At 48.3% G+C, this 12,854-nt stretch overlaps 1 protein-coding gene across 1 annotated transcript; it reads right to left on the bottom strand.

Moving 5' to 3' along the window:
• Positions 1 to 2,900: 2,900 nt before the first annotated feature.
• Positions 2,901 to 3,420, bottom strand: PRM2 (protamine 2). Its single transcript, XM_010597480.1, is given in 3 exon segments — positions 2,901 to 2,927; positions 2,929 to 2,966; positions 3,150 to 3,420. Coding segments are annotated over 3 exon segments (336 nt in total).
• Between the last annotated feature and the right edge of the window lie 9,434 nt (positions 3,421 to 12,854).

Consider the following 12,854-nt stretch of genomic DNA (forward strand, 5'->3'; position numbering starts at 1 on the left):
AAGGACATTATTGCTGATGTCAGATGGATCTTGGCTGAAAGCAGAGAATACCAGAAAGATGTTTACCTGTGTTTTATTGACTATGCAAAGACATTTGACTGTGTGGATCATAATAAATTATGGATAACATTGCGAAGAACGGGAATTCCAGAACACTTAATTGTGCTCACGTGGAACCTGTACATAGACTGAGAGAGAGGCAGTCATTCAGACAGAAGAAGGGGATTCTCCATGGTTTAGTCAGGAAGGGTGTACATCAGGGTTGTACCCTTTTACCATGCTTATTCAATCTGTAATGCTGAGGACATAATCCCAGAAGCTGAACTGTATGAAGAAGAATGCAGCATCAGGATTGGAGGACGACTCATTAACAACCTGCGTTATGCAGATGACACCACCTTGCTTGCTGAAAGTGAAGAAGACTTGAAGCATTTACACTGATAAAGATCAAAGACCACAGCCTTCAGTATGGGTTGCACTTCAACATAAAGAAAACAGAAATCTTCACAACTGGACCAGTGTCATGGATTAAATGGTGTCCCCCCAAAATATCTGTCAACTTGGCTAGGTCATGATTCCCTTGATTGATTATGTGATTGTTTACCGTTTTATCTTCTGATGTGATTTTCCTATGTGTTGTGAATCCTATCACTATGATATAATAAGATGGGTTAGTGGCAGTTATATTGATGAGGTCTACAAGATTGGATAGTATCTTAAGCCAATCTCTCTTGAGATATAAGAGAAGCAAGTGGAGAGACAAAGGAACCTCATGCCACCAAGAAAGCAGCGCCGGGAGCAAGGTGCACCCTTTGGACCTGAGGTTCCTGTGCTGAGATGCTCCCAGACCAAGGGAACACTGATGACAAGGACCTTCCTCCAGAGCCAACAGAGAGAGAAGGCCTTCCCCTGGAGCTGACACCCTGAATTTGGACTCGTAGCCTACTAAAAAAGCCTACTAGATAGAGAAAAATTTCTCTTTGTTAAAGCCATCCACTTGTGGTATTTCTGTTACAGCAGCACTAGATGACTAAGACAGCCAGTAAGCAACACCATGATAAATGGAGAAAAAACTGAAGTTGTCAAGGATTTCATTTTCCTTGGATCCGCAATCAATGCCCAGGGAAGCAACAGTCAAGAAATCAGATGATGTATTGCTTTGGGTAAATTGGCTGCAAAATATCTCTTTCAAGTGTTGAAAAGCTTTGAGGACAAAGATGCACCCAGCCCAAGCCATAGTATGTTCAATCACCTCATACGCATGCAAAAGCTGGGCAATGAATAAGGAAGACTGAAGAATTGATGCCTTTGAATTGTTTGCGAAGAATATTGAATGTACCGTGGACTGCCAGAAGAACGAACAAATATGTCTTGGAAGAAATACAACCAGAATGCTCCTTGGAAGTGAGGATGATGAGACTTAGGCTCACGTACTTTGGACGCATACTCCAGTCCTTGGAGAAGGACATCATGCTTGGTAAAGTGGAGGATCAGTGAAAAGAGGAAGATCTTCAACAAGATGGACACAGTGGCTGCAACAATGGGCTCAAGCATAGCAAAGATTATGAGGATGGGGCAGGACCAGGCACTGTTTCATTCTGTTGTACATGGGGTCAATATGAGTTGGGACTGACTCTACAACAATGTCTGGAACCTGGGTCTGAGCCTGGAACCTTGGAACCTGGGAACCTTGTAAGGCAAAGACTTTGCAGATGTGACTCAGGATCCTGAGTTGGATTACCCAGCTGGGCCCGATACAATCACAATTATCCTTGAAAGGGAGACGCAGAGAGATTTGACAGAGAAGGCAATGTGACCACAGAGGCAGAGATGGGAACAAGATGTGGCCACAGCCCAGGAACGCCAGCAGCCACCAGAAGCTGGAAGAGGCAAGAAATAGATTTTCCCCTAGAGCCTCCAGAGCAAGGCCCTGCCAACACCTGGTTTTTGGCCCATGATACTGATTTCAAACTTGCGGCTCCAGAACTGTCAGAATAAATCTAAGCCAAGTTCATGTGTCATAGTTCAAGCCAAGTTCATGGTCATAGGAAACTAATGCAGCATCCCACCTCAGACCATTCCAGCCGCCGACAAGGCCTCATGTTCCGACTCCTCCTGCCCCTCGTCCTTTTTGCTTCTGCTCCAACCACACTGACCTCCTTGCTCTTCCTGGAGCACACCCCACCTGCTTCCCATCTCAAGGCCTTCGCTCTTGCTGTTCCCTCTGCTGACACAAGATTCTCCCACAAGCCAGGGTCTTCATATCTGCCCACATGCCTCCCTGACATGGTCTCCCAGCCACCCAACACCAAGCACTGCCATCCTGCTTTGTGCCCTCGTTGCCCCATAAGGCGGGGACTTGTTCATTGCCGTTAGCTCTCCAGTGCTTTAAAACCGTGCTTGGCACACAGTGAGCTCTGTCAAGACGGCCACAAGGGGACTTTTTTGGACACCTGTGAGAAGTTTGCCCCTCTTTCTTGGAGCAGGGAAAGGTTCAGGTTGAGCCTGGCCTTGGCTAAAAACCTCCGGAGAGGGGACAAGGGAATGGGAAGGTCATCGAGGACAGTGTGGCCTTTGGCGTTAAAGGCCCAGCATCAAGGCCTGGCTTATAGTGACTGAGCACACCGACAGTGTGCGTGGTGTCCCCATCTCGCCACCCCCTCCCTGGCGCCGTAAGCACAAGGCATCTCGCCCCCTCTGGAAAGCCAGGTGCCCCAGGTGCGCAAAGGAGACTCTGGCAGGCCAGCAAGTTCTTGTCAAGCTTTATTTGGCAGGTGACTTGTGCGCATTTTACTCAGATCTTGTGGGCTCCTTGGCAACTCAGGGTTTGGGCATCCAGCGTGGGGGGATGGCTACAGCCTCGCGTGGTGGTTCTTTGGCAGATGACTTGTCGTTAACTCCTAGCCAGGGGTGATGGGCCCGGGAAGGTTTAGTACCTTCTGCATCTTCTCCTCCTCCTCATCCTTCTGCAGCCTGTTGGGAAAGACACGTTCTGGTTAAGGGGTGATCTAGGGAGCCGGGGTGGTGAGGGAGCTTGGGTTCTTGGCGGCTGTCACATAGGGTTGTGGTCCCTCGCTTGCCCTGCGTGCAATGGTGCCACAGGGAACGGGAGAGGGGCCAGGTGGGGTGGGGGACCCAGGTGAACCCACCTCTGCGATGCCTGCGCCTGCAGCACCGTCTCCGGCGACTGCGGCAGGAACGTCGCCGCCGTCTGTGGATGCGGTATAGCCTCCTCCGGGAGCAGCGCCTGCGCCTGTAGTGATAGCGGCCTCTGTGGGTCGTTCCGTAGACCTGGACACGCTCCGGGCTCAGCCCCTGCTCGGGCTCTTGGTCCTCACATCCTTGCTGCTGCCCGGGGCCCTGCTGCCTGTACACCTGATACCGACGCTCGCTTGGGCTCCTCACGCGGTATCGGACCATCTTGTTCAGAGATTAGGCCACTTGTTGGTAGAGGCTGCAGCTGGCCTTGGGGGAGGAGGAGGGCTGAGGCCTGCCCACCTGCTCTTGGTGTTAATGTTGGTCTGGTTCTTGGGGCTCCCCAGGGGCTCATATATAAAGAGGGCCCCCCATTATGACCTGGCGGCCCTGTTGCATCACTGTCCCCGCCCTGCCCAGCACCCTCTGTGATGGCAACAGAGGGCATTGCAGGGTGGGGGACAGCCAGCGGCCCAGGGACCCAGGCTGGCGGCTCCCTTACCTTGCCTGTAAGGCATGTCTCTGGTCCCTTTGAGCAGGTGGGACTCTTGGGCCACAAGAAAGAATATCAGCTTTTTATTTTCCAAACCCAAGTCCTCATCCTGTCCAGCTGCCGGAAGGCCCACATAGTCTTCCCTGAAGTTTCCCCACCTCCCTCTCTCCTCTGGGGCTGTGCCATCATCTGGGGCTGAATACAGCGGCAACGTGTATGGGAGGGGCCGCTGTTACTGGTTATCCACACATTGACTGTTGAAATGGTAATAGTAGTAACTGTAATAGCAAAGGGATAGCCAGTGGTTACTATGGGCCAGAATTTACTCATTTACTTTCCATACATTCATTCACTTACTGTTATCTCCATTTTCTGTGGTGGAAACTGAGGTCCAGAAGACGGTATGTGACTTGCTCAAGGTCACCACCTAATAAGGGGCAGAGCCAAGACTGAGATGAAGGCCATGTGGCTTCAGAGTCCATGTCCTTAACTCTCCACCCCTTCCCAGCCCGGGGGGATTCTTCCCACCTCCAGCATAGTGTCTTTTTCCCTCCAACTCTGACCTTCCCCTGAGACACTCATAATTCTTTGATGATCCCATTAAAGTCCAGAATCAGAACCATAGCACCTGAAAAACCAGTATCTCTTTCATGGAGGGCAAGGAGGGTGTGGTAGACAGAGTAATGCCCTCCCTAAATAAGTGTCCATGTCCTAGTCCCCAGAACTTGTGAATATGTCACCTTACGTGACAAAAGAGACTTTGCAAATGTGATTTAAGATAAGGATTTTGAGATGGGGAGATGATCCTGGAGTATCCAAGTAGCCCCAATGTTACCACAGGGGTCCTTATAAGTGGAAGAGGTAGGCAGGAGAACCAGAGAGAGAGAGAGATCCAAAGATGCCCTGCTGCTGGCTTTGAGAATGGAGGAAGGAACCATGAGCCAAAGAATGCAGGTGGCTTCTAGAAGCGGGGAAAGGCAAGAAATGGATTCTCCCCTAGAAATTTCACAAGGAATGCAGCCCTGATGACACCTTGATTTTAGTCCAGGGAGACACATGTTGAAATTCTGACTTCCAGGACTATAAGATAATAAATGTGTCTTGTTTTAAACTACTGTTTATGTTAATTTGTTACGGCCACAGTTAAGAACCTAATATTATTGTTGTTTTGTGCCATCAAGCCAGTCCCAACTCATAGCAACTTTATAGGACATAGTAGAGCTGTCTCATGGGGTTTCCTAGGCTGCAACCTTTGTGGGAGCAGATGGCCAGGTCTTTTCTCCTGGGGAGCTGCTGACGAGTTCCACCTGCCAACCTTTCAGTTAGCAGCTGAGCACTTAACCATTGCACCACCAGGGATCCTTAAGAACCTAATAAACCAAAAACCAAACCCATTGCCGTAGTGTTGGTTCCGACTCATAGTGATCCTATAGGACAGGGGACTGCCCCACAGGGTTTCCAAGGCTATAATCTTTACTAAAGCAGACTGCCACACCTTTCTCCCTCGGAGCGGCTGGTGGGTTCAAACCGCCAACCTATCAGTTAGCAGCTGAGCCCTTAACCACTGCATCATCAGGGCTCCTTATACAGAGGGTTTAATCTTCCAACCATCCCAGGAAGCGAGGGGCCACATTCCACTGGTGTTCATATACTGCCTTCGTTTTGGGTACAGATGGATAGATGGATGGATGCTGTCGAATCAACTCTGACTCATGGTGACCTTATGTACAACAGAAAGAAATGTTGCTGTCATCCTCAGTCATGGGCATGTTCGAGTCCATCATGGTGGCTATTGTTCCGATCCATCTCCCTGAGGTCTCCCTTGTCCTAGCTGACCCTCTACCCCAAACATGATGTCTTCCTCTAGCGATTGATCCCTCCTGATGGCATGTCCAAAGCAAGAGAGTCAGAGAGTATTCTATTTTTATCCATAATGTGTTCATTGGCTAATTTTCAAAAGTACCATAGTTTTTTCCAAATAATGTGCCCACGTGAATAACATGCCTGTGAAAATAATGCATGGGCTTTTGTGGTTGGCAAAAACATATTAACGTGTGTGTTATTTGTATAAAAATGTGGTAGATTACCAGGCCTTTCTTCCTAGGCTGACTTAGTCTGGAAGCTCTGCTGAAACCTGACTGCTGTGGGTGACCCTGATGGCATTTGAAATACTGGTGGCATAGCTGCCAGCGTCTTAGTAACATGCAAACACCACAGTACACTACACAAACTGAAAGACAGGTGGTGGCTTTTTGTGTAAGAAGGTACTTTATTAGTGCTAAAAATACAATGCCCAGACCTTATTCCAGGCCCTGCTAAATCAGAACCTCTGTGGCTAGTGCTTGAAGATGTATTTTTAATGCTACAGTAGTTCCCCCTTATCCACGGGCATATGTTCTAATACCGCCCAGTGGATGTCTGAAACCGCAGACAGTATCAAACCCTATATATACTATGTTTTTTCCTGTATATACATACCTATGGTAAAGTTTAATTTAATTTATAAATCTTATAAAGATGTTAATCTCTCACTGTGCCTAATTTATAAACAACTAATAATAAAATAGAACAATTGTAACAGTGTACAGTAGTAAAAGTTATATGAATGTGGTCTGTCTCAAAATATCTTCTGTGCTGTATTTTGGACTGCAGTTGGCTCGGGTAACTGAACCTGCACATAAGCTGGGACGTCTGTTTTCAACTGGCCCGGCGTCATCCTCAGTCTGGATATGGGAAGCTATTGCTCTAGGAGTGGGGGCTGTGGAAACCTTAGTGTCTTCTCCTGAAAAAATGGGAGGAGGGTATTGATACCTCCTTGCAAGGTTGGTGTGAGGACTAGAGGTGATGTCGGCCAAGTATGTGGCACTCTTGGGTGTTTGATAAGCAGAAGTCATGGCATCGACATTTCTGGGGTACTTGGGAGGCCCTGTCACTTTAAGGAACTGGGTCTCAAAGCTCACAGTCACTGACGAAGTGCCCTAGGCTTTGCTCTGCCACCAAGTCAAAGGATGTGAATATCAGACTTTTCTAGACTATGCCAAAGACCAATCTCCAACAGGCTTTCCTGTGTTTGGGTTGTCGTCTGTTTCCAACTATCCGGTGGACCATCTCCACATCTCAGTAGGGGTGGTTAAGGTCCTTTGCCTTGGAAACTTGGTGTAGGCAGTGTGTCATGGGTGGAGTGCAGACTAGAGTTAGAGGGGCTAGAGCTAGAGAGAAATGTGAAAGCTTACCTCGGCCGCTGCCTGGGCAAGCTAACATCCTTGTACCCAAAAAAAGAAAAAAAAAGGGGGGGGGGTGTAAATCTGATATAGGATGCTGTGAACATCTTAGGATTAAACTTAATTTCCTGATGGTGACTGACTTGATTTATAACAAGGAACTTTTGAAGAGTGGGTTTCCATTAAAGTTAAAATGGGAACTTCAGGGACAGGTGTGATACAGGCTGTGCAGTGATATAGGTAGAGCAGTGATATAGGCGGAGGAGTGATGAGCTGGTAAATGTTTTAACTGGCTCTCGGGGCTGGTGGGTGGCCCTGATTTGTAGTGTGGTGTTAATACTCCCACTGTGGCCTACTTCAAGTTGCCAACATGAAGTCACTGAATGCGAGATTGGGAGTTGATGTGCACACTCAGCCTGGCCCCAGCGCCCTCGTGGGCTGGGATCCATAGAGGGATGGTTTGGGGAGGTGGATTCTGGCTCTGACTACGTGTGCTGTTAAGGGTTTGGGACAAGATCCAGTGTAACAGCCATCATGCCCCTCTTCACAGCACCTTTTCCCCTTCAAGTCCCCAGCCCTCTCCCCAACTTCTAGTCCCCAGCCCTAAGACATCTAATCCCCAAGTCTTCTCCAAGTACTAAGTCCCAAGCTCTCTCCCCAACTTCTAGTCCTCAGCCCACTCCCCAACTTTAGTCCTCAACTCTCAACTTCTAATCCAAACTGATTTCTGATCCCCAGGTCTTCTCCCCCAGCTTCTAACCCCCACTCCCTCCTGAGCTCCACCTCAGAGCAGAGAGATCAGACTAGAATGGTTTTCAACATTTATTGACAGGCGGCATTGTTTGTCAGCAGGCTCCTGTTTATCTCATTGGAATGGTGGCACTTTCAAGATGTGGCAAGAGGGTCTTGAAGTCTGGAAAAATTCTCAGGCAGGAGTTTCGGTGGACTTTGCTATTTTGTGCATTTAGTATCTTCTACGCCTCAGACTGTATCTGCGGCGGCACCCTGGGAGGAACAAAAAAGGGTTAAGAGCCTCAGCGTCCTCAGAGCCTTTTACTCCCCCACGAACCAGCCATGCACCCTCCTCACCTCTTCTTGTTCTCCTCCGCCTCCGAGCACATCGCCTCCTTCGTCTATGGGATCTGCGTCGTCTCCGACTGCGGCATCTGCTTCGGCTGCGGCTGCGGCAGCATCTGTATCTGGCCATGGTGCCCGATGGACTTGGCCTGGGCGCTCAGAGCAGGGGGCACCACTTTGGTTGAGCCAGCCAACCTGTGAGCAGGTGGAACTTTGTGGGCTGTGAGCCAGGGGCTGGCTCCTCGCCCTCTTATAGAAACCGGAGGCATCCTGGGCATTGTGAGGTGGCAGGGGGCCTGACCTCACAGACCCCAGTCAGTGCTCTCCAGGATTACGTCCATATATGGGCAGGTGGGAGCACTTTGGGGGGGCCATGCTTCACTGGGGCCTCCCGTGTCACTGGCCAAGGGGAGATATGATGGCATCTCTGTAGGGCGCCGTTCACTCCTTCAGTCATTCATTCCATCGTTGAGCACCTACTGTGTGCCAGATGCTGGCTAAGCCCTGGCAGGCAGTGATAAATAAGAGACGCATTCCCGCCTCATAGACTTTATAATCTCACATGGGTGACACAAGTGGGATAATCACATAGAGCAGTTACAGCTATGGAAAATGCTGCTGGGGGAAACCTCAGGCTTTTAGGGTATTTGTGGAAGGTACTTGAGCTCCTATGAGGCTTTAGGGAAAGCCCCAAGAACGTGATGGTGACATGAATTCCTAAAGTCAGAGCAGGTGGGGACAAGCATCTAGGAAGAGGAAGCAGCCTGGGCAGAAGTTCTGAGGCAGCACGCAGTGTCTCGTTCCGTTTGTATGCAATGTCCACAATAGATAAACCCATGGAAACATAGGTTGGGCTGGTGGGTGCCAGGGGCTGGGGAGAGGGGAAGGAAGACTGACTGCTAATGGGTTCAGGGTTTTATTTGAGGCAATGGAAGCATTCGGAACTAGATACAGGTGGTGGTTGCACAATGCTGTGAATGAAGTAAATGCCACTGAAGTATTTAAGATGATTTAATGTTATGTTAGGTGAATTTCCCCTTAATAAGAAACCAGTTCTGAGACTGGGAAGGGAGACCGCAGTGGTCGGAGCAATGAGCGTCGGCGAGCGTGGGCAGATGGACAAGACCACACTGAGCTTTGTGTGGTCTTGCCGACATCCCCCGTGAATCGGAGGGATAAAGAGGTTAGCAGTTAGAGTGAGGATTGTCTGCTTAGAAAACCATGTGAATGATTTAAGGATACAAGTTTGATGTTTCACTTAAGAAGTCAGAGGGTGGTTTAGATGCCTGTTTAAGGTGCAAGGGCATCCTTGTTTTGGGGATATACACCCTGGAGCATTTAGGAGCTATGGGGCTTCATATTTGCCAGTTGCTCTCAAACAGTTCAGAAAAAGCACAGTAATTGTGAGTACATATCTAGAGAGAAAGGAGCCCTGGTGGTGCAAAAATTAAGCACTCAGCTGCTAACCAAGAGGTTGGTGTTTCGAAGCCACCAGCAAGCAGCTCTGGTAGAAAAGACCTGTTGATCAGCTCCCATAAAGATTACAGCCTAGGAAACCCTATGGGGCAGTTCTACTCTGTCCTATAGTGTTGCTAGGAATTGGAATTGACTAGATGACACACAACAACAATATCTATAGAGAAACCCCTGGCTGGTACCAGCAATTAATGTGCTTGGTTGCTAACTGAAAGGTTGGATGTTCAAGTCCTCTTGGAGGCACATCGGAAGACAGGCCTGGCAATCTGCTTCTGGAAAATCAGCCATTAAAAACCCCATGGAGCATAGTTTTGCTCTGACACACATGGGGTCGCCGTGAGCCGGAATCAACTCCATGGAAACTGGTATCTATAGAGAAAGAGGGAAAGTGAGACAGGAGAGAGGTAGTGGAGCAAATGTGGCAAAATGTTAACAATTGGCCAATCTGGGTGAAAGGGAGTTATTTGTGAGGTTCTTGGGCTTTTCTGTAAGTTTAAAGTTTTTTCAAAATAAAATTATTATAAAGAAAAGAAAAAGAAATTGTGAGGAAGGCTGTTCAGGGCTGCTGTGATGGCTCTAAATTTATGAAGGACCCCAGCTGCTTTGATCTTTTGGCTCTGCCATGTCCAGCAAATGGCTTCCATCCTCAAGGTTGCCTCATAGTCCAAGATGGCTCCTGAGGATCAAGGCCGCCCAGGATGGTTGCACACGTTGTGTACTGCTCAAAGTTCCCAGGCCAGGCCCTGAGTAGGGACTGAAATCCAGCTTGTGCTCTGCTTGCCAAGCCAGCCCCAACCCTCATACCGATGCTTCTGCCTATGGGAGCCATCTTTTTTTTTTTCGATCCCCCACAGCGGAGGTCTTTTTCTAACTTGAATAAAGGCACATGTCTTAGTTTCTTAGTGCTGCTGTAACAGAAATACCACAAGTGGATGACCTTAATGAACAGAAATTTATTTTCTTACAGAAATTAATTTTCTTACAGTTTGAGAGACTAAACTCCAGATTCAGGGCACTGCTCTAGTGGAAGGCTCTCTCCCTGGCCTCTCTATGGAAGATTCTTGTCTCAGCTTCTCTAGCCCCAGTGCTCCTCAGTTCCTTGGCAATCTCCAAACCAAACCAAACCAAACCAAACCAAACCTCTTTCCGTCAAGTCGATTTCGACTCATAGTCACCTTATTGGACAGAGTAGAACTGCCCCATAGGGTTTCTAAGGCTGTAATCTTTACTTGTGCAGTCTGGAGGAGCTGCTGGGTGAGTTCAGATTGCTAACCTTTTGGTTGTCAGCCAAACGCTTAACCACTGTGCTACCAGGGCTCCTTGGAGATTTCCATGTGACATGTATCTTTCCCCATTCTTGCTTGCTTGCTTCTGTGCCTAATCTGCTCCTTTTCTTATCTCAAAAGTGATTAGGTTTAAGACACAGCCTACACGGATTTGGCTTTATTAACATAACAAAGAAAACCTTATTCCCAAATGGGCTCACATCCCCTGGTATAGGGTTTAGGATTCTAACACATATTTTTGAAGAACACATTTCAGTCCATAATATTAGCCCTTAAGGGCTAACCTCGACTGCTGGAAATTCAGGCATATCCACTGAGCAAGCAGAAAGGAGGAAGAGGAGGAGGACAAAAGTGTCATTGCCCTGTAAAGAGCTTCCGGACACCCGATCAACAATTCCTACTTCTGCTCACTTGCCAGACAGCAAGAACACACTACCCACGGGATAGAGCTGGGGCTCCTTAGGGAGGAGGGAGGGGACAATGGGCACTGGGTAGGCAGCTAGCTCTCTGCACCAAAGGGGTACAGCCAGAGGCTTCCAGCAGCCCCCCAACTCACAGCAAGGTGGGGCAAGCACACATTTGAAGCTGAAGGCCACTAAGTCACCAAAAAGACTGCACCTAGCACATAGTAGGTTAGCAATACATTTTCATTCATTGGCTCCCGTCTAGATTGACTTAAACTCTTTACTCCCAAGCATATAACACTTAGTACTTTTTAAAGATAACCCACATGGTCTCAGAGGACTTCCATGGGATGGAGAGATTGATAGTCACCCTATCTTGTAAACGAAGAATTTGAGACAGATGAGCTGGATCATTCATTCAGGTTTTTATTCAGCACCTACTATGTGCCAGGCACTATTCTTGGCACTAGAAATCCAGTGTGAGAAGACAGGTGAGAGATACCTGCCCCCAAAGAAGTTTATGTTCTAGTTAAGGCAGGCAGTATTCAAATGAGCAAAGAAATGAACAAGATAGTTTCAGGGTTGTTACAAATACAAATAAAATTGGTTAATGTGACAGAATGACTGGTGGGTTACTTTAGGGTGCTTGGGAGAGACCTTTTTGAGGATGTGACATTTGAGCTGAGAGCTGGGTATAAGGGTCCAGCTGTGCCAAGATGTGTCCAATGTAGGTGTTCCAGTGGGGAGGGAGCGAGCGGCTGTGCTCCAAGCAGTCGCTCAGGGACCCAGGCCAACCACGGCTCTGCCTTCTTGGACACCTGGCTTCCCCTGTGTCCTAGAGAGCCTCCTGCAGTCATTGGGTGGAGGCAGAGAGAGTAGTGCAGGCCCCTCTACTTCTCAACTGCCTTGGCCTGGAAGTGACACTCCGTTCTGCTACTACCTCATTGGTGAGCTAGTTACATGACTCCACAAGACTCAAGGAAGGCTGGGAAATCAGGTCTCTAGTGGGCTGTGGTGCACTGTGGAGGGGACTGTGAATCTCTGGTATACATCTCACGCTCTGCTATAGTGCTGAGGGGAACACAAGACCGGTGATGGACAGAATACCTGGCAGGAGACCGACACCTACAAGGTGGCCTGGGAAGGCCTTTCGGAGGAGGGGATATGTGAGCTGAGACCTGGATGGTGAGAGTGGTACATTGTTTGAAGACTAGGCTGGGGGTGGGGGAAGGGAAGGAGCATGTGCAAGGGCTGGGAACAGGAAAAACTTGGACCTAAAGATCCCCATGGCTGTAGAGGACAAAACAAGTCTTGACCTTGCAGGTTAGTGGAGGAGACACACATTAATCAAATAATCACAGAAATAAGTTCAAGTACTGGGAAGAAGAGGCCCTCGGATTGGGGCATTTGACCTAGTCTGGGGTCCTGAACGGTTCAGTCACTATTTGAAATGTTGGGGTTTGTTGTTACAGCAGCTGGCTGTTATCCAAAACAGGACAACACTTACCACTACCTAATACTATTTATTGTGTTTATTACTTGTCTCCCTCGAGTAGAATGGAATTTGACGATCAAGAACTTTATTTTCTTCATGTGACAATCCAAGTACTGGGAATAATAGCATACAGAGAAAGAACTCAAATATTTGTTGAATGAACAAATGAGTGCTTTGTATAGTACAGTTTTTACCATCATTTCCCAA

Source organism: Loxodonta africana, chromosome 12, assembly GCF_030014295.1.
Source record: "Loxodonta africana isolate mLoxAfr1 chromosome 12, mLoxAfr1.hap2, whole genome shotgun sequence".
NCBI classification, from domain to species: domain Eukaryota; kingdom Metazoa; phylum Chordata; class Mammalia; order Proboscidea; family Elephantidae; genus Loxodonta; species Loxodonta africana.